Source organism: Carassius carassius, chromosome 11 (assembly GCF_963082965.1).
Source record: "Carassius carassius chromosome 11, fCarCar2.1, whole genome shotgun sequence".
Lineage (NCBI taxonomy): Eukaryota > Metazoa > Chordata > Actinopteri > Cypriniformes > Cyprinidae > Carassius > Carassius carassius.
Genome location: NC_081765.1, coordinates 31,208,306 through 31,234,943, shown reverse-complemented (window position 1 = coordinate 31,234,943; position 26,638 = coordinate 31,208,306). Strand labels below are relative to the sequence as shown.

Below are 26,638 nucleotides of genomic sequence, written 5' to 3'. Positions count from 1 at the left end.
TTCTTTATTTATTTTAATCAGCCTGATACGCCTGCAGAACCTATGGTGTGCAGGGCAGTACTAGTCTGACCCACAGCATGAAATGTGTTCCATCCAAGTGCAGATGCTGCTGCAGTACGTGGCTTGGCAGGAAACAATTGCTGTCCTTTCATATATATATATATTTTATATATATATTTTTCATCATCATAATATCATCATTTTCATCATCATTTATTTATATTTTTATTTAAATGATGTTGCTCCAATAGGGGAGAGATAGCATCTAGCGTCTCTCTCACCTTTGAAATCATAATATACAAAATCTAATTTTAAGGCTTTAATCTGGTCACTGCACGAGTCACTACCTAGTAACTCCTCATGTCCTTATAATCGCGAGAGGAGCGCTAGGAGAGAGCACTCTCAATGTCCATTTCAACAGAAGCTAGAGCTACAGCAGCCTCTGCCCAATCCGAAGAAGTGCTTGGGCACGCTTCGGAGGTGGGCGCGAGAACCGTCTGATCCTCCAGATCGGAGCGCGATCTTAATGATCGGGAAGCAGCTCGTTCCTCGTGAGAGCAAAGAGCATAGCGCGGATAGGAAGTGAACCGCGGTGCTTACAACTGCCACTCTAGAACGCAAAAGCAGCCTTTTTTTTTTTTTTTAAACAATAAACATGCTATTTCTCTTCAGAGATCGGCCATGGAGAGCGAGGCACACATCTCATATGGAATCAGCAAGAATAGTTAGAACTTTCTTTCTCCCTTTTTTCTTTTTATAACTCTCAAAATACTTTCTTTTAAACTAATACTTTCATCAGCGTGACACACACACACACAATGCGGTCTCTGAAGACAAAGAAACCTGAGGATGTTTCCGTTTCACGTCTATTTATAACCTGCAGGTGCACGTTATCAGTGACGTCACCTGCCGAGGTTATGTAAGCCAATTCTTGGCGTGTTTGACACACGTGCTTCACAACCGGTCGAACAAAGAATGTTCTCATTAGCGCTATTGAGCGCAGCATCGAGAGTAGCTTTTGAAAGGGAACATTTGGCGCATCATTAAACGAAAAATACGTCAAAGACGACCACGAACTCTTCAGCAGCTGGAAATCTATATAAGGCAAGAATGGGACCAAATTCCAACAGCAAAACTCCAGCAACTCATAGCCTCAATGCCCAGATGTCTTCAAACTGTTTTGAAAAGAAAAGGAGATGCTACACCATGGTAAACATGCCCCGTCCCAACTATTTTGAGACCTGTAGCAGAAATCAAAATTGAAATGAGCTCATTTTGTGCATAAAATTGTAAACTTTCTCAGTTTAAACATTTGCTATGTTATCTATGTTCTATTGTGAATAAAAGATTGGCTCATGTGATTTGAAAGTCTTTTAGTTTTCATTTGATTAAAATTTAAAAAACGTCCCAACTTTTCCGGAATTCGGGTTGTACCAGCAGCACACACACACACACTGTACTACCAGCCCACTTTCCAACACACCGCTCTTTCCACATAAAAGAAGTACAAAGAGGGACAGAGAAAAGAGAAACAGCAATGAGCTCGCTCACCTCAACCTCAGGACCATGTTCACTGCTCCCTGAGCACTCGAGGGTTTCTCCAACGGTTGAACCTGGACACAAACACACAACATGATGGGAAGTTACTTGCTAATGTCAAAGTGCTCTGGACATTGAGGTTAAAAGATCTGTACACGGCACGTGCTGCTGTTTACACACGGGTCTTGAGGAAATATGCATTATACTGGAGATATGAAGCAAAATTACTCTAGTCAGGATATCTATGTTGGCCAATTTGATATTTACTTGCACATACCTCTGTTTTTATTTCCATAAAAAGTCACTCATGTTAATTGAAATAAAACAAAATAGGTCAAAAATTAAAAATATAAGCTATTAATAAATACTATAATTAATAGTAATTAATTTAATAATAACTTTAAGCAAATTGTAAAATGAATGTCCATTTTTCATACAGGATATTACAAAGTTTTGACACCAAAATCTCCTTTTTATATACTTACATATAATATATTTTATATAATATATTTATATACTATATATTTTTATTAATATTGGTGCATCCTTAATTTAATAAACTGGATTATTAATTATATTTTATATTTTTTGTTCAACAAGGCAATATTTTTTTTTTATCACAAGGCATCAGGGTTATAATATCATTAACTAAAATTAAAAGATGAAGAACAAAAAATAATAACTGTTAAAAAAATAAATAAATAAATAAAACTGAACTAAAAAAAAAAACTTAGTAATGTACTAAAATATTTTATGAAATAAAAATTATAAGATTCATAAAAACTGTAATAGTATATAAATAATGCTAAAAAAGCACTACAGTGCATCATGTGATTGCCTTCTGCACAAAGGATAAATGCAGTGTTTGTGTCCGAAGTGAAGCTATGATGCATTAAAACGCTCCCAACACAGACGGCTCACTAGGTTCTGTAGCAGAGACTCTTTTCCAGGTGCTGCTGCAGCAGGCATCCACTCTTACTCTTTGTTTGAGATATTAAGTTGAATAGGCTCCCTCAAGGCCAGTCGGCCCCCAGGGTTGTGTTCAGACCACCCAGAGGCCAGCCGCCTCACAGCACAGAGCATCTGGGACACCAAATCAAGACGAATCACAGCAACATGGTCAGAGCCGGCCGGGCCTCACCTGGGGATGCTGAATGGACAGATCCTCTAGTGGGAGACTGTTAGCATTCACTTCATCCTGCAGAGAAAAAAATGGAGTGCTTAAGAGCGAAGGAAGGTACAGAAAGACATCTCTCCACCCCTAACTGTTTCTTTTCATTCCCTCCAAGGACGCTTCTTCAGTGGCTGGAGAAATGGGTTTTCTACAAGCTCAAAGGCTGAGCTGAAAGTCATGACGTTTGGTAATCCACTGGGAGAAAATATGAGTGGAACATGGCTATACACACACACACACAGACAGTAGGAAATTAGATCTGTGTTTATGCTGCTTAATTGCCATTTGTCCAATACGGTCGAATAGGCCACACTTGTTAATTATTTAATATGCAGTTTATTAGGCAAACAGCTCAATCCCTTGATACTCTCAGTTAAATGATCAAACGATTCTTCACTCGTTAATTAAATCTATTCACAACCAGAACATAGTCAGTCAAGCCCCCTGTGTCTGTGAGATCACATTTACAGCATTTACAGTTACTAAGATTTTAGCTGTGGCAAAAACTGAAAATCAACTTGAAACGGGAATCGCACCCATTTTACTTTCGTATATCACATACACTTCTGGCCAAACGTTTTTACAAATATTTTTAATGTTTTTGAAAGAAGTCTCAACAAGGTTGTATTTATTTGATCAAAAAACAGTAAAAAGTTTAATATTGTGAAATAATTTTACAATTTCAAATAATGGTTTAAATTTATTTTAAAATGTAATTTATTACTGTTATGCAAAGCTGAATTTCTTCAGTCCAAAATGCTGATTTTGCTGTTATTATCAGTGTTGTGGAAACTTTGTGGATCAATTTTTTTAGTGCAAAAAGAACAGCATTACTTAAATTTGAAATATTTTGTAATGTTATAGATGTCTTTACTTTCACTTTTGTTTTTTGAGTTTAGGATTAAGGATGTGTAACATGGTTGTGCAGAATATGTGCTTTACATGTACTAATAAACAGCCAATATGCTAGTAATATGCATGCTAATAAGCAACTGGTTAATAGTGACAATTGGTCCCTATACTAAAGTGTTACCCGTTTTACTAGTGTTTGCTGTTTTGGATGGTTACCAGGGCGTTGCTATGCATTTTACTAGAGTGTTTCGGATGGTTACCAGGGCGTTGCTATGCATTTTACTAGAGTGTTTCATGTGGTTACCAGGGCGTTGCTATGCGTTTTATTAGAGTGTTTCGTGTGGTTACCAGGGCGTTGCTATGCCTTTTACTAGAGTGTTTCGTGTGGTTACCAGGGCGTTGCTATGCGTTTTACTAGAGTGCTTCGAGTGGTTACTAGCGCGTTGCTATGCGGTTTACTAGAGTGTTTCGGATGGCTACCAGGGCGTTGCTAAGCGTTTAACTAGGGTGTTTCGGGTGGTTACCAGGGCATTGCTATGTGTTTAACTAGAGTGTTTCGGATGGTTACCAGGGCGTTGCTATGCATTTTACTAGAGTGTTTCATGTGGTTACCAGGGCATTGCTATGCGTTTTATTAGAGTGTTTCGTGTGGTTACCAGGGCGTTGCTATGCCTTTTACTAGAGTGTTTCGTGTGGTTACCAGGGCGTTGCTATGCGTTTTACTAGAGTGTTTCGAGTGGTTACTAGCACGTTGCTATGCGGTTTACTAGAGTGTTTCGGATGGCTACCAGGGCGTTGCTAAGCGTTTAACTAGGGTGTTTCGGGTGGTTACCAGGGCATTGCTATGTGTTTAACTAGAGTGTTTCGGGTGGCTACCAGGGCGTTGCTATGCGTTTAACTAGAATGTTTCGGGTGGTTACCAGGGCATTGCTATGTGTTTAACTAGAGTGTTTCGGGTGGTTACCAGGGCATTGCTATGCATTTTAGTAGAGTGTTTCGGGTGGCTACCAGGGCGTTGCTATGCATTTAACTAGAGTGTTTCATGTGGTTACCAGGGCGTTGCTATGCGTTATATTAGAGTGTTTCGTGTGGTTACCAGGGCGTTGCTATGCCTTTTACTAGAGTGTTTCGTGTGGTTACCAGGGCGTTGCTATGCGTTTTACTAGAGTGTTTCGAGTGGTTACTAGCGCGTTGCTATGCGGTTTACTAGAGTGTTTCGGATGGCTACCAGGGCGTTGCTAAGCGTTTAACTAGGGTGTTTCGGGTGGTTACCAGGGCATTGCTATGTGTTTAACTAGAGTGTTTCGGGTGGCTACCAGGGCGTTGCTATGCGTTTAACTAGAATGTTTCGGGTGGTTACCAGGGCATTGCTATGCATTTTAGTAGAGTGTTTCGGGTGGCTACCAGGGCGTTGCTATGCATTTAACTAGAGTGTTTCGGGTGGTTACCAGGCCATTGCTATGCGTTTAACTAGGGTGTTTCTGGTGGTTACCAGGGCATTGCTATGTGTTTAACTAGAGTGTTTCGGGTGGCTACCAGGGCATTGCTATGCGTTTAACTAGAGTGTTTCGGGTGGTTACCAGGGCATTGCTATGCATTTTAGTAGAGTGTTTCGGGTGGCTACCAGGGCGTTGCTATGCATTTAACTAGAGTGTTTCGGGTGGTTACAAGGGCGTTGCTATGCATTTTACTAGAGTGTTTTGGGTGGTTACCAGGGCGTTGCTATGCTTTTAACTAGGGTGCTTTAGGTTGTTACCAGGTATGCATTTTGCAATGCTATGCATTTTGTATGGTATTGGTATGCTATGGTATTTTTTTATTTGGGTGGTTGGTTACTAGTTGATTTTATTCTAGCCCGAACCAAAGAGTCCATCCAAGTTTTTATAAACAATGTTCAGGTCCTTCTTCCAACATATGTCTGTTTTTGCCCGTTTAATTTTTCTTATAAAAAAACAATAGTGCAAACAAACAATATTTAACTATCAGAAAAAGTTATATTACCAACAACAACAACCTAAACAATGACTAAATACCTATTTGGCTACTGGTCAACATTGACCAACAGCCTGTACTGCTGAAAAAAGTATGCGGTTTCAAAAATGGAGCAAGTTTTGATGAAAGACAAAAATGTATTTTCTTCCACTGATGAATCATCCACTATAAAACGAGTAATGTGCATTATTAAAGTAAAAAGGGTCAGTTTTGATTTAATGTTGACACACTCAAAGCAGCGATGCATTACCCCACACAGCTAATTAAAACACAAACAGTCTGAAAGGTAAAAAAGAGAATGACTGTAACTTACATGCTCGTTTTCATCTCTGACCCTGCGTGACTGCAAAAGCAATAACAAGACAGGATTAAATTATGTTCCCGCTCTCGCACAAAGTACGACAGACAGATGTAGCTATTTGTGTGGGAGTGCAATCAGCACTTGCTCATTTGCATTCCATAATAAACAATAAACACAAGAACAACGTCTCCAGCTTCATTAGCAGCCGATGATCTGTGGACGCTTCGCTTCGGGGGCTCTGATTGTTTCTTCCTGTCGGAGACGTTTTAGCATTATATATTCCATATTTCTAAATGAAAAAAGCCTCTCGACTTTGATCAAATGGTGTGCGTAACCTGTATGGTACAGGCAGAGCATTTATGATAAAATATTAAGAGAGCTTGAGGTGAAAAGCATCAGAGAAGTGCATTTCTTCAAATTTCATATGTGGGTTAAACGCAAACACATACTGAAAGCTTTATTTTTACAGTAAGGTCCAAAACATATTAAAATATTATATTCAAGTTCAGTCATTACACAAAAAAAAAAAAATCTGAAAATGTGGAATTTAAAGTAAATACTATATAAATATTTATAAATAAATTTGTATTTTTATTTTATAATTTTACATTTTAATTAATCGGGTCAAGTTCAGTCTTTTCATCACACAAATAAATCAGCATTAATAAATGTATTTAAATAAATAAATATTTATAAATAAACCATTTTTATAAATATCCATTTTTGGGTGAACTATCCCTTTAAGAATGATGATTCACATCCTGCAAGGCCACACTTACCCTTCCATGATTGACAGCAGCCTTCCCCTCCTCACTCCTCGCGTCCATTTCATCATCACTCCATTCCCAGTCTCCATCCTCAGTCTTGTGCAGATGGCCACTGGACCCCGGAACCCGTCTGACCTGCGAGTGTGAACAGGACACACTGTCAATCTCACCGTAGTGTGCACACAGCAGTGACTGCACGCTTTTTTCAGCAGATTTGGTTCTGAAAATATTTTTCTCATTCGTTTTCTCTATAAGCATTTCAAAATACTGTATATATAAAGAGTTTTAGGACCAAACCAACCAGCTCTGAGTTGAAGCACAGTACAACATTTGATTTGAAGCAAAAATGCTACAAATCAGAAATTAAAAAGTAGGGAATGTAAAATAAAGAATGACCTACTCATCCCGTAAGCATCAAATTAGCAATCAAATTAATATATATATATATTTTTTTTTTTTTATAATTCAGAATATTTAAATATACACAACATCTAATTAAGTTGAGAGTGGTAAGTTAAAAAATAATGATACATTAGTTTTTTGTATCATTTAAGAAAATCTGATTAAAAAAAAAAAATAATAATAATAAATATCTTTCATTAATATTGTATTATGTATATTTATATTTATGTATATTTAAATATTTTTTATAAATGAGCGATCAATTTTGAATATTATTTATATTATATAAAATATAAATATTTATATTTATTTAAAAAAAAATATATATATATACTAAATATTTATTATTATTATTTTACAGCATAATTCTGTTGTGTGTGTGTGGGGAGGGGGTGTAATTTTTATTTATTAATATTATGTTAACAATAATATATTTATATAAGCTGAAATCCCACACTTGTTTTTTTACTAAAGCATATGACTGTTTACCAACTTCAGAGCTCATGCTAGGACCAACTTGGTATGTTTACAGATGATTGTTAAAAATCAATTTCTCTATGGAGGAAATGAATGGCATTTGTACTTTCAGAAGCCTTCTGTTGTGTTTTACAGCGTCACGCTTCAGTATCAGCAGGGGTCAAGTGTGTCAGATATACAGTAGTCTGTGCTGGAGCTGCAGAGGGCTTATTTCTCGGAGTCAGTGAAGTGAGCTTTAATTCATCTAACTTCAAAAAAAGACCACCTTTTTGGAGGCCTGCTCAGTGTCTGTATCCAGCGCAGAAATATTACACTATCTGTTCTTTTCAGCAGGACACATCTTTTTAAACATGCAAAAGGTTTAATCTGGCCCACAAGATCTCAACATCCATTGAAGTACAGCAAATCAGAGGATCAGCTCGACTACAGAAACCACGCAATTCTGCTCAAAAACATCCCTAAATTCCTGTCATTTAGACAAGCCTTTTCTCAGTCTGGCAATCTCTAATCTGATCGGCTGGCTTTACACAATTTCCCAGAATAAAAGCACATAGGTTTTACTATCTGTTCAGGCCAGGCTTACAAAATGAACACTGGTCACTTGCTAAAGTTTCTTGTTTGAAGCAATCTGTAGCAAGTGAATTACATATCCATTTGTTTTTGAGTTATGTCTATGTGGTGGTATATACTTATAACAATATACTGTATATATATTAATCAATTATTAAAAAAATACATATTTATTTTAACAATTTTCAAAATAATGTAAATTTAATACATTTGTGTTTTATAATGTATTATGTACTATGTCCTATATATATATATATATATATATATATATATATATATATATATATATATATATATATATAATATTTATGAATTAAATATTATTTATATTGATGATAAACACATATCAATACTGAAAACAATAATGATTTTTATGACAATTTTCTAAGTAATGGCAGACCTATCCCACATTTGGTTTGATCCAAAAAAAAAAATTACTTAATGCATTAACTAACATGAACAAACAATAAACAATTATTTTATAATAGTAGTTATTCATCTTTGTTCATGTTAGTTCACAGTGCATTAACCAATGTTAACAAGCACAACATTTGATTTTAATAATGCATTGGTAAATGTTAGAATTAACATGAACTAAGATGAATAAATGCTGTAGATGTATTGCTCATGCTTAGTTCATGTTAACTAAAGTTGTTAACTAATGAACCAATTAGCGAATCAATTAAAAACTGTCTTTTTAAAACAAACACTTGCATGTCTGCCAGACGATCTCTCCTGATCTGAAGTGAGAGATTCAAACGTCTGCTTCTACATGAGACTATTAGAGTTATAGCTAGTTCCATCCATTTAATCCCAGAAGTGACACACAAGACTTAAATCCTCTGGGTGTCTGTGAAATATGAAGCACTAGACTGTGGAGATCAGACAGCGTCCAATCAATGACACTTTCTGAAGTTTGCTCTGTTCTGAGAGGCTATTGACCAAATCAGATTGGCCTGATCGAGAAACTCAGTCGACCTGCAAGAGGTAAAACACGGCACACAGACACAGACACACACACACAAACACACACACACGTCTAGAGGCGAGAACTACTAAGCGTTCTGCGAGTGAGATAACATGTACCCGTTTCCCAGCATCCTCTGTGTGCTGCTTCCTCTGCTCGGGATCCTTCAAAATAACACACAGACAAACAAAGCAACAAATAAACATCAGCGCATGATGAGAAACTGCTTCTGCGGGCTGTGTGCTCATGAATAACACCAGTGGGTCAGCGGCTCAGAGCGCTCAGACACACACACTCGCTCTCATTTAGGGACATTATGTAAGCTCAAACAGCCAGCAGTAAATTGCACACAAATTGTAATGTGCAATCGAGTGTTGTGATGCAGACATTTAATTACACAAAACTAATCACTATAACACTGAAAGAGAAAAGCAAAAGAACATCTATAGAAATCATATTTAAAGAAATATCTAAATGTATTTATAAAATGTATTTCTGCATGTATTATTTATATATATATTTTTTAGGGCAATTGGCGCAAATTCTTTAGCCCAGACAAATTGGAAAATTAAAATAAATAAAACTGAATTTAATTAAATGACTTCTATGATGTTAACAATATATAAATACTTAAAAATACATACATAAAATACATAAAAAATACATAAAAGTAAATAAATACATTTATCCATATATATATATATATATATATACACACACATATAGGTATATATATATATATATATATATATATATATATATAATATAATATAATATAATATATATAATTGAATTAAAATGTATGTATGTTTGAATCAGTTCATATAGGTGATGAATTGAATCTTCTCTGATGTTTACAATAATTGAATTAAAATTAATTTGGATATTTTTGAGTGGCTGACAGTCTAATATGTCTAGGTGGCTGTGGAGATTGAAATAAAGCAAAAAGGTCTCATTAAAAGTCTGAAATTGAAGACATTCAGTTACCCAAAACAAATCATTACAAGGCTCAAAGAGAAAAACAAAGCAAAAGAACGTCTTCTTTAGAAATAATTTTAGGAATTCAAATGTATTCATTCTGCACTCAGTCTATTTCACATCTCCCTTCATCTCTATTTTCTTTATCTTATATTCCTGCACTACTGTACACATACTTCATATGCTTTGGCAATACAGCAAATGTTTAGTCATGCCACTAAAGCTTTGTTTACTGAAATGAAGAGAAGAGAGAAATAAAGATGGTTTTTATAGCTGGATATTCTGATTTATATTTTTAAATCAGCAGCAGGTATAACTCAGCAATCAATAACAAGAGATTATAAAAATATCAGCTAAAAATAACCCAAAATAATATGCTCAAGCATAAGAGTCAACACATGCGTCCACTGCAGAGAAGCTGCGCCCCCTACTGGACACAAACCACAACCACTCATCTTCACCTGACTAACAAAACAACTACACAGAAATAAAATCCAATATAAAATTACAGAAGAAACAAGATACATGACACAATCTCGACCAGGAAGATCAAGTTATATGAGATGGAAGAAATTACAGGATAAAATCTAGTATAAAATAATCAAGGTGTTCATGCATAACATCCATCAATCTATCAGAGTTTTCTTATTTTGCCGAGGTAATTTCAAAGTACATCAAACTTAATAAAAAAAATCACAGAAAATTAACTGAATTTCTTCTATGATGTACAACTGATATCAAAATGTAATAATTAATTTATGATACATGGTATTTATCATATATATTTGTGGGTCAGAAAGTCAACTATATTTAGGAGGCCTTACTGGAGATTGAAAAAAGACAAATAAATCCTATTAAAAGACTAAATTAAATAATAATAATAATAATAATTCAATCATAATCTTTTACTATTTACATTTATATTAAAGCAGTTTTTTAAATGTATTTTCATATATAAAAATGTTATTCATCCTTTGTTTTATTATTAACAAAAATAATGAAAATATATGAAAATAATGAAATAATTCAGTGGTCTAATTAACAAACAGGAAGCTATTTTTCAGGTCAAACTGAATTTTAAAAAAGATTTAAAAATTATTTTATTATTATATTAAATTTTTGAAAATGATTCATGGTCTACAGCAAAGTCTTAATGACGCTGTCTTCAGAAAACTCAAAAGGCCAAATAAAGCACACATTAAAATCATCATGATTTTCACAGTGCTGCTTAACTCTGTTTGGCTCTAGAGGACGTCACTGACCAAACACTTTAAAAATTCCAAGGTCAAATACTGATGCTCTCCAGAACTGCGGCTACTAATATACAAGTCCTATGAAAGGTCTTACTTTGAGGAGAAAGAAAGAGAATGACAAAGACGGAGCGAGGCAAAGATAAAGGAATACAGAGGCAGAGGAAGTGAGGTAAGGAAGAGAAATGGTGTTTGTCAGGAGTTGTTCAGGTCAGAGAGTCCTTACATGACAGCATCTCTCTCTCTCTCTCTCTCTCTCTCTCTCTCAATTCAATTCAATTTTCAATTCAATTTAGGTGTGCTTTATTGGCATAACAAAAACTGTACATTTGTATTGCCAAAGCAGTTTCAGCTGGGCTGCTTATAAATAGTGCACATATCTATTTACAGAAAGAAAAAGAATAATAGTAATAATAAAATATATAAAAAGTATTAACCATGTAGTGCAAAGTTAATTAGTGTATGTGAATGTATAAATTAGAAATAAAATAAAATAAAATAGAATATGGTATTAGATTTACAGAGGCAAAATATACATCTAGGTAATACAATACAGTAATATGGCATAACATAATCTACATGTGCTGGAAACATCAGATCAGGGCAGGTTGAGTGTTTTCTGTAACATCATGACAGGCAGACACATATTGAGCAGCAAACACACAGCAGTTCTTGTGTTCTCCTAACAGATACGGCAGTTTCTTCTGGTTCGGAAGAGTTTTAAATGTCTGATGGATCTGCTGTATTTTATCATAGAACACTGTCCGTATGTCCGTTTATTTGGGGCATTCTGTTAGAAAGTGCACTTCTGATTCAGATCACAGTGTGAACACAGTCTCTGCTCCGCTGGCAGCCATGTTTTTCTGTGTCTGCCCGTCTCGATCATCAGCTTGTGTCCACTGAGTCTATATCTGGTCAGTGTGCTTCTCAGTTTCTGATCTGACACTGTGTACAGATACTCTGCCATACTGTACTCTCTCTTTAGAGTCAGATAGCATCGCATTTTACTCTGTTGTTCTGTTTGGGTTTGCCAGTGAGTGATGTAATTGTGTTTGATTTGTGCAGTAATCTGATTGATTCTGATGTGATTCAGAGCATCAGTAGATGTTAGTGAAGCATTCAGGACTGAAGCTCTGGACCACCTGAGGGAGGGGACTGCTTTCTTTGCTCATTTCTTGGTGTTGCAGTGCTTTATAATGATATGATTGGGGGTCACTGAGTTTCAGATGTTTCCGTGAAATCTTGATTTGGATTGGTCAGTGGACCCCACACCTCACTGCCATAGAGTGCAATGGGCTCAATTACTGATTCTAATATTTTCAGCCAAATTCTAATAGGCGTAGAAGGCCCTGCGTGCTTTATCTCTCAGTTCATTCACAGCATGATTAAAGTTTCCTGTTTATGTGATATTCAAACCTAGGTAGTTGTAGTGTGATGTGTGTGTTAACGGGTTAGTGCCTAATGTAAATGTGTGTTGTGTTCCCTGGGATCTGGATCTTTTCTGGAAGATCATGATTTTGGTTTTCTTCAGGTTGACTGTCAGGGCCCAGGTCTGGCAGTATTGTTCTAGCAGGTCCAGGTTCTGCTGTAGACCTTGTTGAGCGGTAGACAGCAGAACCAGATCGTCTGCATACAGCAGGCATTTGATCTGTGAGTTGTGTAGTGTGAGGCCAGGGGCTGCGGATCGCTCCAGACTGCTCGTCAGTTCATTGATGTAAATGTTAAATAATGTTGGGCTTAAGCAGCAGCCCTGTCTCACACCACGCTCTTGGGAAAGATACCTTGTACGTTCGGTGCCGATTTTTACGCCACATTTACTTTCAGTGTACTGTACATTGATTTGATAAGGTCATAGGTTTTACCTCCTATGCCGCTTTCAATAAGTTTGTAAAACAGTCCTTGGTGCCAAATTGAGTCAAAAGCTTTTTAAAGTCAATAAAGCATGCATATATTTTACCTTTTTCTTGGTTAACATGTTTTTCAATTAGAGTATGTAATGTATAGATGTGGTCAGATGTACGGTAATTTGGTAAAAATCCTAGTCTAATAGTCGAGCATTTATTATGCTACAGAATAACTTTCCCAGGTTGCTGCTCACACAGATGCCTCTGTAGTTGTTAGGATCAAATTTATCTCCGTTTTTAAAGATTGGTGTTATCCAGCCTTGATTCCAGATGTCAGGGAAGTGACCTACACTTAGAATCACATTGAATAGTTTTAGAATGGCCAATTGAAATTTACTGCTTGTGTGTTTTATCATTTCATTTAATATCCCATCAGGTCCAGATGCTTTTGAGTTGGAGGTTTTTGATTTTTTCTTTAAGTTCTTTATCAGTTATTGGGAAATCTAATGGGTTTTGGTTATCTTTGATTGCTAATTCTAGTTTTCCCAATTGGTTGATTGTTTGGTTTTGTTTACAGTTTGTGCTTTATTAAACAGTGTTTGGAAATGACTTTCCCATATTTCTCCATTTTGGATTGCCAATTCTTCATGATCAGTTTTTTTCAGATTGTTCCAGTTATTCCAAAATTGGTTTGTATTCACTGACTTCTCAATTATTGTGAGTCGGTTTTGGGAGTATTGTGCTTTTTTGGTTCTGAGTGTATGTTTGTATTGTTTTAGTGTTGCACAGTAAAGAAGGCGGATCTCTGTATTATTTGGATCTCTGTGTTTCTGATTTGACAGTGTTCTCAGTTTTTTGCGAGTAGTTTGGCAGTCCTGATCAAACCAATTTTTGTCATTTTTGGGTATTAGACTTTTTCCAGATTTTGATTTCAATTTGGATTGTTTTGCTGATTTTTCAAATATGTAATTTAAATCTTTGACCGCAAGATTGACACCTTCATTGGTGTGAGCATAGATGTTATTTAGAAAGTTATCTATCAGTGCTTGTATTTTTTGGCTTCTAAGTGCTTTCTGATATTCTTCAGCGCTGTTTTCAGCCCATCTGAAGCGCTGTTTTCAGCCCATCTGAAGCGATGTTTTCTGATGTTGTACAGTTTACTGGGCTTTTTGTTAATGTTATTTTCAGTCTTTTTGAGATACACAGTGATTTGACTTTGATTGGACAGAGGCGTTAGTTCTCTAACAGTGAATTATCTGAGAGATGAAGGATCTATGTCTGTTATCATACAGTCAACTGTGATATTCCCCAGAGGTGAGCAAAATGTGAATCTCCCTAAAGTGTCTCCTCGTAACCTACCGGTTGATGATATACGGACCCAGGCTTCGACAGAGCTGCAGGAGGTCTTTCCCATTCTTATTTACTATATGATCATGGTTATTTCTGTGGATATGGGAGAATGTGTTATTAATAACAGTCAGTTTGTTGTTGATGCATTTGCTCCCTTGTGTGTCGGTGAAGTCCGGCTGTAGTCCTGTTCTTGCGTTCAGGTCTCCACAGATGAGCACATTTCCCTGGGCCTGGAAGTGGCTTGTCTCTTCCTCTAATATGGAGAACGTGTCTTCTCTGTAGTAGGGGGACTCTGATGGTGGGATGTATATGGCACACAGGTATATATCTTTTCTGAATGGGAGCAGTTCCTTGTGGATTTTAAGCCAGGTGTAGTATTTGCATTGCTTTACTGTGTTGATGTGGTTGTGGAGTTTTGATTTGTACCAGATTATTTGTCCTCCTGAGTCTCTTCTCTGTCGGACTGTGTTGAGTTTTTGTGATGGTAGGATGATTTCTCTGTAGTTGGGTGGGCAGTGGGTGACGGTGTCTGCCCTGCTCCATGTCTCCTGTAGAATTATAATATCCATATCTTTGATGCTCTTCTGGAATTCAGTGTTTGAGCTCTTTAGCCCAAAGGCTGCTGAATTCAATCCGTGAATATTCCACATTGATATTGACAGAGTCATTTTAAGAGTTCACGGTATAGAGTTCTTGTTTTCAAAAATAGAGGCAATCCTTTTCTAATGTAATATAGTGTTTCGAAAAAGTAAAGGTTTTTGTTCTCTGTGGTTTCTGGAGGGGTCCTGTTCTCTGTGTTGTTGTGGGTTGAGGACTCATTTTGATCAGTGTCGTCTGGTGTGTCTGTATGGGTTTGTTTGCAGGGGGTTGCTGGAGGCGGTGTGGCATACAGTCGGGTGTTCTGTGTAGAAGAGCAGGTTTGTGGTGATGGTTTTGCCCCTGCTGTTTAAAGTATCTTTAAACAGTGTTTCTGGGTTTTCCTTCTGAGTTTTGAGCTTGTGTTGTTGTCTGCTCTTCTCAGACTTGATGTCTGGGGGGTAGGAAAAGGTGTGAGCTCCAGTCCCCATTGCAATTTTTGGTCCTTGTTGTTTGTAGATGGAAAGGTTATTTTAAAAAAGTTTTTGTGGTTAAATCCTTTTTAAGATGGAATAATCCTTTTTGTTAAATCCGTGAAGTTTGTAAGTGGTGCTTCTCCAGCAGTTTTTTGTGTTCGTTCCCTTCTGAAGCCTTGTTGTAGGGTCCACTCCAGTGTCCTTTTGTTTAGGTTCCACAAACTTTTCTTGTTTTCAAGAGATTTTCTCCTAATTTTTTGTACAAATAAATATTAAAATAATTTTTTTTAGTGAACTTGTGGTCACCGTCACATTTTAGTTAATTTTGTATTTTTATCTTTGGTTTACCTCATATTAGAAGCAAGAAACTCTAGAAAGACTAGGAGCTCATGTTATGCATGACCTCTCTTTCTGAATGTCTCTGAATACTCTCTCTCTCTCTCTCTCTCTCTCTCTCTCTCTCGCTCTCTCGCTCGCTCTCGGCACCAGCTATGCTGACTGGATACATAATGTGGGAGTGAGGCTGGGTCACACTCACACTCACACACATCAGCAGAGAGGACAGACACCAGGTGACAGAAAGGACACACACATACTGCTGACACTGACACATCCTCCATCACAATATTCATGAGGGTCCTGATCCAATTTCATAATTCACATTTTTAGTACGCTTCACTCCAGCCTCACACCGCAGCCGTATCTGAAACCTGTCAATCACAGCCTCCGCAAGTTAACGACACACAATAATTATTCTAATGATCCTCTTCAAAGAATCCTGAAAGGACATTATGAAAGGGTTTCCACAAAAATATGAAGCAGCACAACTGTTTTCAGCACTGATAATAATCAGAAATGTTTCTTGAGCAGCAGATCAGCATGTCAGAATGATTAATAAAGGATCTCGTGATACTGAAGAGTAATGACGCTGAAAATTCAGCTTTGCATCACAGACATAAATTACAATAGAAACCATTATTTTATATTGTAATAACATTTTGCAAGATTACTTTTTTCTTACTTTATTATTCAACGTGTAAGAGAATTTATAATTATGCAATCAAATAAAGCACGCATTAAAGTCATCATATTGTGCAAGTAAGCTGCCATTTGTTCAAATAAGTTTCATTTAAGATTTACTTGTAAAATTTTGCTTCTCCAGAAAACAGATTGTGTTTAAAGAATGTCTAAATAGTTTAATTAGGGGAAAAAATACTGATTTAAACATGATTATTTTGCAGTTCAGCAGCTGAAACGGGGCCAAAGACATTTTAAGCAATGCAGTTACTACCGCTGGGAGGACAGGCGGTGATCAATCACCTGATAAAGTTGGCTACGGCCATCGACTGGTAGAAACCATATGTGATGGAGCCGCTGTCCTCCAGCACTTTAATCGCTTTCAGCTGTTTGTTAACATAGTTTCAGCTGATGAGCTTCCCTACTGTACCCTCACACTAACAACTCCAATATCCCAATGAGGTGCTACAAATAACATGTCAGATCTGCAATTAAACCTGCATTTCCCAGAGGTCCCCTTCCCTGAATATAATGCCTCAGATGACTGCAACTGTTGTCAAATCTAACAAGTACACATGGGCTGCGTTCCACCCAGACAACAGCCCGTGCATCTGTTTCTCCCTCCCTCTCATTAATACTGTAATCCACCGAGAAGAGTCTATTACTGAAAGTTCTCTCTGAGCACTTCAGACAACTAAAAAACCATCACATATCAACAAAATAAATTCGAAATTGATCTGCTGTAGTGATTACGCTTTACAAGTCAGAGTCTAAATACGCCTGTGTGGTTGCGCAGTACTCTGCAGGCCAGCTTTTAAGTGCACTCATTCGGTCACCTAGTGTGGAGTAAATCCCGTTATCAGTACAGAACACACCTTTTTCAATGCACACAAATCAGTCGACCTAAAAAAACACTATTAAAATCATACCACAAGGAACTCTGACTGCATTCAAGAGCTTCTCTCAGTTCTCTTGTTTGTGTAGCTGGAGGATACTTTATTTTACTCACACATATATATATATATATATATATATATATATATATATATATATATATATATATATGTATATATATATGTATGTATATATATATATATATATGTATGTATATATATATATATATAGAGAGAGAGAGAGAGAGAGAGAGAGAGAGAGAGACAGAGGCACATTATACTATTATATTAATATTAAATGTTTTGTTCAGCCTGTCACCATCATGCAAACATGAAATATCGACATACAGTAGTTGTTTCTTGCATTCCACTGTTCTGATTTTCCATTGCTTCTTTCCACTGCTTCAAGCTGAACTTTTTTCTCTTAACTGTTATCAATAGCATATTGTCAACGTGACTAATTGTAAAAAAAAAAAAAAAATAAAAAAACAAATTCTAATTATGATTCGTCAATTTAAAAATACAATAGATTTTTGGCAAAACATAAAATTTGAATTCATACATAAATTCAGAAAAATCATCCAGCCATAATACAGGTGGAAAAAACTTAAAATGAAATAAAGATCAACAGAAATCAAATATATATATATATATATATATATATATATATACATACATACATACATACATACATATATATATATATATATATATAGGTTAAAAAAATATTTTAAGATCCAGTTCTCATTATTAAATATGACTTTTGGCTCAATAAACTTCTAAACTGCTTATTAATAGTTAGTAAGGTAGTTGTTAAGCTTAGGTATTGGGTAGGATTAGGGATGCAGAATATGGTCATGCAGAATATGTGCTTTATAAGTACTAATAAACAGCCAATATGTTAATAATAGGTATGCTAATAAGCAAATAGTTAATAGTGAAAACCGGTCCCTATACTAAAGTGTCACCATATATATATAATTTTTTTACTATAATTTTAACCAAATAGTCATTCTAACAAAATAGATTCAAAATGTTTAATGCAAATTAAAAATAAATACATAAATTAATACATTAAAATAATCAAGGAAATATTTTATTTAAATGTAACATTTATATGCACCAATAATACTTACTAATAAAAAGTGCATATATTTGTCATGAAAACATTTAAAATTTTTACTTATAAATTAATAAGTTTAATAAATCAGAGATGTTATTAAAACATCTTATGACTTGCAAGACGAGGAAGGACTGCATCAACAGCAAAATCTTTGGGAATATTCTATATATGCACAGCATATTTGCCTCATTCTGTCGACTGCACCTCAACACAACACCAACATCCCTCCATCATTTCAGCCTATCAATGTCACAGCCTCTACTTCCACCTCCACAGGTACATTCTGTTCCTCCTCCTTAATGGATGGATGTACGGAGCTCTTTAGCTGCTATTTCTCTCATTCATTTAGTGGGCTGGAGGTGTGGGGTGATGATAGCCGCCCCTGTCTGTCCCGACACAGCAGCACTGCAGCACATGCCGCCTGCATGCAAACGACTGTTTAAATGCAGCACCCTGTTGCTTCCATTAAAGCCCATTTTTCTTCATAGCTCATCAGACATTAGGTGTCTGCTAAAGGCACGAACTGAAGCAGCACCTTCTTTCAGCGCCAATGAATTTTACATCACCTGTTTAGTAAGGATTTAGTGGAAAGGTGTATTACTGCATGGTGACGAAATGTAAAACATGCACACAAAAACATGCATGAACATAATGCAGGACAGAAATGCAAATTGAAATATAAAGATGTAGAATTGGTTTAATTTAATTCACAGGAATCCAAATAACTAATAAATGGCTCAAACAGAGTGGATAGATAGATAGATAGATAGATAGATAGATAGATAGATAGATAGATAGATAGATAGATAGATAGATAGATAGATAGATAGATAGAAGGGGTGTAACAGTACGCAAAAAGCAAAAAGCACTGTTCGGTACGTACCTCGATTTTAAAGTCACAGTTCGGTGCATTTTTGGTACAGTAAGGGAAAGAAATGCAAACATTAAACTGCAGGTTGTTTATTACTATTATTATTACAAAACGCAAAGTAGGCGTCACACAACTGACACGCAGCAGAAACGCCACGCTCACGCCACGCAGCCAGTGTGTCTGCACACTGACACACTGGATGCGTGGCGCAAGCATCTCAGCTGCTTGGCGTGTCTGTTTTTAATTCGGCTCCCATGTTAACGCGCGTTTCAGGCGCGGCTTGAGCTGCGCGGAAAATGCATGCATGCTAGAAATAGAACCGATGCCTATTTTTCATGCGACACGCAAGCGTGTTGGAAGCATTTCCAGGCAAAATATAATAGGAAAATATGTTTATATGTCATTTTGTACACAAATACATATTAATTCATGACATTTTGATGTTTGAAGTCTATAGGTTGACATAAATTCAGATATAAATGTAATTTAGGTATTATAAATGTAGGTGTGTAAAAAAAAGTTGATATTGTTGTCATGAAGACAAGAGCCTGGTCTTTCGGCGGCCTCCCTCTATGTCACCTACAGCAGCAGCAGCGCGCCAGCGCCTCGTCCAGAGGTGGGTAGAGTACCGAAAACTGTACTCAAGTAAAAGTAAAAGTACTTCTAGATATATTTACTCAAGTAAAAGTAAAAGTACTAGTCTTGAATAGTTACTTGAGTAAGAGTAAAAGAGTATCGGATAAAAAATCTACTCAAGTAGTTAGTTACTAGTTACTTTGGGTCATATATACTGAGCCTATTTTTATTTAGATATATAGATAAAATGTATGTAATGTATGTGTGCGTGTATAAATGTATATATTTCATCAGCCTTTACTCCAATTTATGTAATTTATTATAAAACCCTGTCTGTTTACTTAAGTAACAGATATAGGTGTCATGCCATAACATATTTTTAATACGACTGACTTTATATTAAATGTGAATTTAACATTGAAAGTTAATGTGATATAAATATTGCTACTAATCTTTCATTGTTCAGAAAGAGAGCAAATAACATTTACATTATTAAAGATAATTTTCACTGACAGTCTAGATTTCAATCACTCTCAGAAACTCCCATTAAAATCACTGAAACTGTTAACAGTGTGAAATCAATATCTTAATTAAAGATTCGTACACACATCTGCACTTTGTTGTTTCTGACGAGAGAATTCGCCAGAAAGAGGTATTCAGTCAGGAGCGAGTGAAGGAAGCACCGGCATTTTAGCGATGACTCATCTGAACGCCTCTGATTGGCCAATGCTTTAATAAGCTCAAAAGAATCATGTGTGATTGGTTATAATGAGCAGTGCTGTATAAACGCATCTATCTCTGGCTCAGCGCCAGCAAGCAATCACAGATCTGAATTTAGCAGCTGATGATATGACTTGCTGAACGTACTGGCACCGGTGTGATTGTATTAAAATTAATAAAATCTTAATCGGCTATTTTTTGTCTTTTGGAAGCTGCATTCAACTTGACTCCCCTCTGTTATAAGCCACACACATACAACAAACTAATGTCACAGTGGTATCGTGTACTGTAATCGAATGTAGCCCAAGTTATTACCTGTTAAACAGTAGACAGCACACGCGGTGTTAATCTAATAAGGATCTCCATCGCTAGCAAATAATAGCCTTTGCAGATTTGCTTTTAATTCAGTGCAGTTCCAGCCATGTTTTCAACGCTCTTTCTGTTCTTAAACGTTACAACTCCAAGTGAACCACTTCAGACGCTCAGCGCGTGCGGCAGGGACCTGAACGACTCATTCAAACTGATTCATGAACCAATTCACTCGTTTGCCAATTGGTTTGATCAAGCCTTTGAACAGAATTGACTCAAAAGAATGAATCATTCGCGAATGGGCATCGCTCATTGTCCAGAGAAAAGTAGACGGCGCGTTTGGAATAAACTGAAGCATTTATAACATTTATTGCATTAAGATAAAGTAACGAGAGGAGCGTCGCCCACAGTAACAAAGTAAAAGTACAGATTTGTCCCCAAAAATTTACTCAAGTAAGAGTATAAAGTACCCATCTTTAAATATACTCCGAAAAGTATTAGTTACCCCAAAAAATTACTCAAGTAAATGTAACGAAGTAAATGTAACTCGTTACTACCCACCTCTGGCCGCGTCAGGCACGGTTCTGGTGTGTAAAGACACAGAAAACGAGAGGCAGCCGCCACGCTCCTGACAAGCAGCAGAAACGCCACGCAGCCAGTGTCACCGGCCTTAGAATCAGCTGCAGGGCGGGATTTGCGCTGAACGCGGAGACTTCCGCCACTTAATATGTTCGTTTGGAAAAACGAAAATGTACCTATGTTCTGCAATCAAAATATTGCATTCGGTCATTCGGTACACACGTGCACCGTACCGAAAGCCCTATACCGAAACGGTCCGGTACGAATACACGTACCGTTACACCCCTAATAGATAGATAGATAGATGGATAGATGGATGGATGGATGGATGGATAGATCTAAGCTTTAAGCTTTACAGTCAGCATTTAATACTGTTCAGTATCGCCTTTGTCAACTTAAGCTGGTTTTAAATATAGATAAGACTAAATTAATGATGTTTTCGACTTCTAAAATTTAACCCCAAAATGTTCCTGCTATTTTATCATTGCAAGGCACTAAAATTGAACGTGTTATGTTTTATAAATATCTGGGCATTTTATTGGATAGTCAGTTAAGTTTTAAAGTGCATATTGACAAATTAATTTCCAAACTTAAGCTAAAACTTGGTTTTTATTACAGAAACAGAACCTTATTTTCAATTAATGCTAGAAAATATCTGGTATCTGCAACATTTTTACCTTTGTTAGATTATGGAGATATACTACAGTATATATGAATGCCCCATCACATTACTCAACAAAACTTAATATAGTTTTCCATAGTGCCTTACGTTTTATTACTGAGTGTAGCTATCAAACGCATCACTGCATTTTGTATGAGAAGGCAGAGTTGCCATCCTTGCATACCCGAAAAAGTTTTAATTGGTATTGTTTTATTTATAAGGCGATTTGCAGTCTGAATCCACATTATTTGTCTCTCAACTTCTCAAACTCCAACGGACGCTACAATCTCCGCTCAAATGATTTGATGCATCTCAAGGTTCCTAGGGTTCGAACAGAGATAGGGAAAAAAGGTTTTAAATATAATGCCGCCTCCTCTTGGAATTACCTACAGGATACTCTAAAGCTTACCACGTTCCCGTCACTAAATGAGTTTAAGCTACTTTGAACAAATTAAATTTTTTATCCTTTGGTAAATTGTTGTTGTGATTTATGAGTGTTTTTTTAATGTTTTTGTTGTATATTGTATAACTGTATATTTTTACTATTTGTTGCTGCCTTCTTGGCCAGGTCACTCTTGTAAAAGAGATTTTAATCTCAATGAGTTTTAACCTGGTTAAATAAAAGAACTGAACTGAACTGAACTGAACTGAACGATAGATAGACAGACAGACAGACAGACAGACAGACAGACAGACAGACAGACAGACAGACAGACAGATAGATAGATAGATAGATAGATAGATAGATAGATAGATAGATAGATAGATAGATAGATAGATAGATAGATAGATAGACAGACAGACAGACAGACAGACAGACAGACAGACAGACAGATGGATCTGCCTATACATCTATCGTTCTAAAGTTCCATATAACATCCTAACAGTAAACACAGTGTCAGAGAGAAACAAAGGATCAGACTGAGGGACATAGTTCACGACGGAGTCCATGCACGGCTCTTACAGTAATAGGTAAGAGTGCATTTGGGATCTGGGCGGCCAGAGAGACACTCAGTTAGTGTTAAGAGCAGATGTCCTGCATTGAGAAACATTACGGCTTCCGATCACTCAATCAAAAGCAGCCGTAATGTGTAATGAATATAGAAAGCACTTTACTGAACATGAGAGCACAGAGACCCATCTGGCCTGTGGGAGAAAATACACTCAAACGCATGAGGAAGAATGAGAAAGTGTTACCTTTTTGGCTCTTTGGCTTATATTTGGTCCTTTACTAAGCAGCTTTTCAATCAAGTACTCTCGATTCTACAACACAGAGGCAAGAGGGGAAAAATATATCATAACATATATCAGTGACAGACCACTGTGAAGCACTGGTTAAAGCATTTGAAGTACACAGGGAGACTATATTGCCATACCTTAGCCTTTTGGAAAAATTTACATTTCAAAAGCTCGGCTGCAGTGGGCCTGTGGAGATGAGAAACAGCACTTGATGCTGACATTTTCAGACATGTCCACATTTCAAAACTCAACAATAAGGACTTTTTTGTCCTGGCCAGGATGGGCCAATAGTTCAGATTTTAACTTGACCTGGTGACATTTTCACTATATATATATATATATCCCTACTGCCTGTCCAATGCATTGACCAGATGAGACAGCAGTTATAGAAAGTAAACAGACCAGCAATTTATTGTCTCAAGATTGCATTAGCTCATCTGTATCTATTTGAGCTACTTTGTCTGCATGGCATTTCTTTTATTGACTGCAATTTATCTTTACAGAGAAGAAACCACGAGCAAACACAGGACAGATGAACTGCTTTTCAATAATATACACAATTCAAATCAATATGTTTGTTTCTAGTATTAAGGCCTCTGCTGAAACTTCTGGTCATGCAAGGAAACTTTTGCAGACTGCACACCATTCAGCATTTTTGGACACAGATTTACTCATTTGTGTAAATAAATAAGGCAGGTTTGGCAATTCATATTACCTCTTTGCAGGGTCCTTCTGAAGGCACAAGGATATAAGTTTTCTAAAAGATTTCCCATACTTCTTAAGCATCTCTTTGTCCTCAATCCCAGTCTCCAAGGTTGGAGGATCGTTCTGCAGCGTGAGCATTAAAACCTGCAAAACAGCAGGAAGACATAGGATATGAAAATAAATAGGTAGAACAATAGAACGAATTAGAGATAGTTACAGTAGATAGAACAATGGAACAACAGAACAATGGAATGAACAGTAGATAGAGTGAATGACAGATGAAAAAACAAACAATAGATACAGAACTACATATAAAACAACGATGGATGGATGGATGGATGGATGGATGGATGGATGGATGGATGGATGGATGGATGGATGGAACAACAGAATGGTAGATTGGAAGATGGATGGATGCATGGATTGATGATGGAACGACAGAATGGTTGATTGGTTGTATGGATGGATGGATGGGTGGACAGAATGGTAGATTTAATGGATGGATGGAACAACAGAACAATAGATGATGGATGGATGGAACAAAAGAATGGTAGATTGGAAGGATTGATGATTGATTGATGACGGAACGGCAGAATGGTGGATTGGTTGTATGAATGGATGAATGGATGTATGGACAGAATGGTAGATTTGATGGATGGATGAATGGATGGAAGGAAGGAAGGAAGGAATGACAGAATGGTAGATTTAATGGATGGATGGATAAATGGATGGATGGATGGATTGATGATGATTATGGAATGACGGAATGGTAGATTGGATGGATGGATGGATGGATGGATGGTGGTATGACAGAATGGTAGATTTAATGGATGGATGGATAAATGGATGGATGGATGGATGGATTGATGATGATTATGGAATGACGGAATGGTAGATTGGATGGATGGATGGATGGATGGATGGTGGTATGACAGAATGGTAGATTTATTGGATGTATAGATGTATGCATGTATAGAACAACAGAATTATAGATTTGTTGGAAGGAACAAAAGAATGATAGAATGGATTGATGGATTTATCTATAATAAATAGACAGAACAATAGAATGTTGAATAGAACATTAGATAAAACACTCAGCAAAATATTTCCTTTTGTATTTTAGGAAAGAAAGCCTGAACAAATCAAAGTATAAATTCTGATCATTTTCATTCTGGATTAACTATTCTTTTAGTTGGTGCCTGCTGAGCCTGGGACGATGGATGACTCTGTAAAACCACATTAAATACGGTTCATCTGCACAGGCTTTGCTTTCATTTAGTACACATGTAATATCAGCAGCACAGACAAATAAAATAAATCACCAACACTTGATTAAATTTGCGTAACTGCTATAACTACATATGAAAAAAAGGTCATCACAAACACTCATGAACAGACAGTCTTTGTGTTACCTTCATAGGGGGGTAGCGATGATAAGGTGCAGAGCCTGTCGCGAGTTCAATGGCAGTGATTCCGAAACTCCAAATGTCAGCTTTGAAGTCGTAACCCCGTACCTGCGGTCACATGACATGCTAGCAGATCATCAGATGATGGGATGACAGACTATGACCCACACCAATCATTAACAGATGGTTTTTTTATAGCAGATATTCAATTATTAAACAATCTCTATGATCTGCACTAAAATAGTTGAATGGTTATAAATCATTCATAGTATCGAAAAAGCTCATAGAAACAGTCTAGCTGTTAACACTCTCATGGTGCCAGGATCAATCATATTTACAGTAAGATGACAGATGCACATTGGTGGGGTGTATTTCTTATTAGGCAGCAACTTTGCTTTAACTATTTGAGTAAGCATATTGGTGTTTTAACCGCATGCTACTTAAATCACAAAAAATGAACAGAACACAAAAATATTGGGCTGAAAAGATAAAGCAGCAGAATAGTTTTCAACAGTCATAATAATAAGAAATGTTTCTTGAGCATCAAATCAGCATAGATTGATTTCTGAAGGATCATGTGACACTGAAGACTGGAGTAATGATGCTGAAAATTCAGAATTCCATCACAGGAATAAACTACATTTGAAAATATATTAATAATTTTTGATCCAATAAATGCAACCTTGGTGAGCAGAAGAGAGTTCTTTTAAAAATAAGTAATAACAGTAGTGTAGGTTTAACTATTTTGTATTAAACTTTTCAGTTTTGAATGAATAATAATTATAATCAACATTTCTCTCTTTGTCTACTGTCTTTGATGGGTTATGACATTGAGTTTGTCAAGAAATGCATTATGGGAGTGCCCCGTGTCTTATAACAACACATCTAATGCTGCTTTAGTTTTAGCTTTTATTTAGGCCAAAACAGAATATCCTAGTATTTACTAAACTTCTACAACATCCTTCATGTTGTTTATGTTTTGTTAAAGATATATTTTTTAGCGTTTTTGCCTTTCTTATCATAG

General features: G+C 36.4%; 1 protein-coding gene across 1 annotated transcript in view; it reads right to left on the bottom strand.

Moving 5' to 3' along the window:
• The window catches only part of stk39 (serine threonine kinase 39), a 62,975-nt gene that overhangs the window by 25,551 nt on the left and 10,786 nt on the right, over positions 1-26,638 (bottom strand). The window contains exons 7-14 of the mRNA XM_059562526.1: positions 25,621-25,722; positions 24,219-24,352; positions 23,641-23,689; positions 23,462-23,527; positions 6,638-6,760; positions 5,871-5,900; positions 2,681-2,737; positions 1,552-1,613 (exon numbers count right to left, since the gene is read on the bottom strand). Of these exons, the coding sequence (XP_059418509.1) occupies positions 1,552-1,613; positions 2,681-2,737; positions 5,871-5,900; positions 6,638-6,760; positions 23,462-23,527; positions 23,641-23,689; positions 24,219-24,352; positions 25,621-25,722 (623 nt within the window). The remainder of the gene's footprint in view (positions 1-1,551; positions 1,614-2,680; positions 2,738-5,870; positions 5,901-6,637; positions 6,761-23,461; positions 23,528-23,640; positions 23,690-24,218; positions 24,353-25,620; positions 25,723-26,638) is intronic.